General features: G+C 50.1%; 1 protein-coding gene across 1 annotated transcript; it reads right to left on the reverse strand.

Annotated features, from left to right (window-relative positions):
- Positions 1-8: 8 nt before the first annotated feature.
- LOC104154453 (leucine-rich repeat and fibronectin type-III domain-containing protein 5) lies at positions 9-1,400 on the reverse strand. The gene has a single exon (XM_009695361.1). The coding sequence runs from the start codon at positions 1,398-1,400 to the stop codon at positions 9-11; it is 1,392 nt and encodes a 463-aa protein (XP_009693663.1).
- Between the last annotated feature and the right edge of the window lie 412 nt (positions 1,401-1,812).

The raw sequence follows: 1,812 nt of genomic DNA on the forward strand, positions 1-1,812 counted from the left end.
GGGCTGCCTTACCTGTAAACAAGGGAGTCATCGTAAGTACCATTGTACTGGATTTGGAACATACGTATCCCAGGTATATTCCTCTGAAAATTGAATTTCAGCAGAGCAGTAGAGGATGTTGCTTCCGCAACAACCACCTTCTTATCTTGGCTGACTTTAGTATCCCCATTGCTACTGCTCGCGTTGGAGCCTGACTTGGTGGAAGTGGAGATATCCGAGGAGCCGGGGTCAGGCTCATGGATGTGGTTCGTGCTGTTCAGCAAGTGGGGGGGTTTGATTATGTGCAGGTCCACTGTCTGCGTGGCCTCCCCAGCCGGATTGGAAGCAATGCAGGTGAAGGAGCCTGTATCCTTCACCGTTGTTATAAGGATGTCGAGCGTCCCGTTGTCGTACACCACGGACCTTGTTGCGTTTGAAATCAGTTTGCCTTCAGGTGAAATCCAATGAATTGCTGGTTCGGGGTCCCCCCGGGCCTTACACCGCAGTGCTGCCCGCTGACCCTCCAGCACCCGCAGCTCGTGGGTGTGCCGGGTGATGAGAGGAGGCTCGCACAGGAACTCCTCCTCGGGGATCGACCAGAAGTACCGGCCGGACAAGAGCGTGGGAGAAGCACAGGTCTCCAGGTCGTCTTCCCTCGAAAGACGCCTCAGCCACAAAAGCTCACAGTTGCAATGCAAAGGGTTCCCACCAAAGCTCAACGCAAAAGTTGAGGGGCTGATAATTCCTGAGGTTGCTAGTACCTGAGCTCGCTGGAAGAGAGGATCAGGCGGTAGCTTCTGCAGTTTGTTAGACGTGACGTCCAACCTGGTCATCTTGTGGAGGTGGGAGAAGGTCCCCTTAGGAATATGGTCAATCATGTTGTGGTCTAGACTGAGAGTGTGCAAACTAACCATCTTCTCCACTGCATCCCAGGGGATGGTTTCCAGATTGTTATAAGACAAATCCAATTCCTCAAGAGCTAAAACATCATCGAAAGCTGTGGAAGAAATTAAAGTCAGCTGGTTGTTGTTAAGTATCAAGTGGTGAAGATTGGAGAGTCCACTGAACATGTCATTAGTGATCTTAGTCAATCGGTTGCTGTTCAAATGCAAAGCCCGCAAATTCCGCAAGTCGGCAAATGCGTGAGGTGTAATAAAACTGATTGTATTCCTGGACAGCGTCAGGTCCACCAGGCTGGTCATATTGGCAAAGTCTTTCCTTTTAATGTTTGTAACAAAGTTGTCTGCCAGACGTAACTCCACGGTCCTCCTGTCAATGTTGGGAGGAACAAATAAGAGCCCTTTCTTGGCACAAAGGGTGGCAAGGTTCGGAGACAAAATCTGACAGACACAGCGCTTTGGGCAGATCTGAGCTCTCACCGCTATGCCAATGAACAGCAGAAACAAAAGCAGTTTTTCCATTGTAGATGAGGTTCAAGAGCCTGTAAGGGAGAGCAAAACTCTGTTAGTCTCTGCAAAACAAGCGAACAACGTAATAAAAATGCAAAGACAAACTGTATGTGGTTAAATCATGAAACCGAGGTTCATGTAACCGTGCGTCATCCTCATCTAGTTACCTGATGTCTTTATCATTCTCTGTATTCTGACACAAGAGTTTCTATACTACCTTCCAGAAGAACAACGGAGAGAGGGAGCATGTTGGCATACACACGCATATACACCCAGACACTTCTATACAAATGACAAAGCAATCTGGAAGCAGCTGGTGGCACCGCAGTCAGCAGTGCCTTTCGGGCCCCTCCTGCCAGAGCCCATCCCCGCCACCGTGCAGCGCCCCGCCACTTCGGGCACTCAGCTCTCCGGCAGATGCTCC

This window comes from Cariama cristata, unplaced genomic scaffold, assembly GCF_000690535.1.
Source record: "Cariama cristata isolate BGI_N322 unplaced genomic scaffold, ASM69053v1 scaffold34832, whole genome shotgun sequence".
Lineage (NCBI taxonomy): Eukaryota > Metazoa > Chordata > Aves > Cariamiformes > Cariamidae > Cariama > Cariama cristata.

What these genes read in the sequence shown, in the direction of transcription:
- LOC104154453 (XM_009695361.1), bottom strand. Translation starts at nt 1,400, where the DNA reads ATGGAAAAACTGCTTTTGTTTCTGCTGTTCATTGGCATAGCGGTGAGA.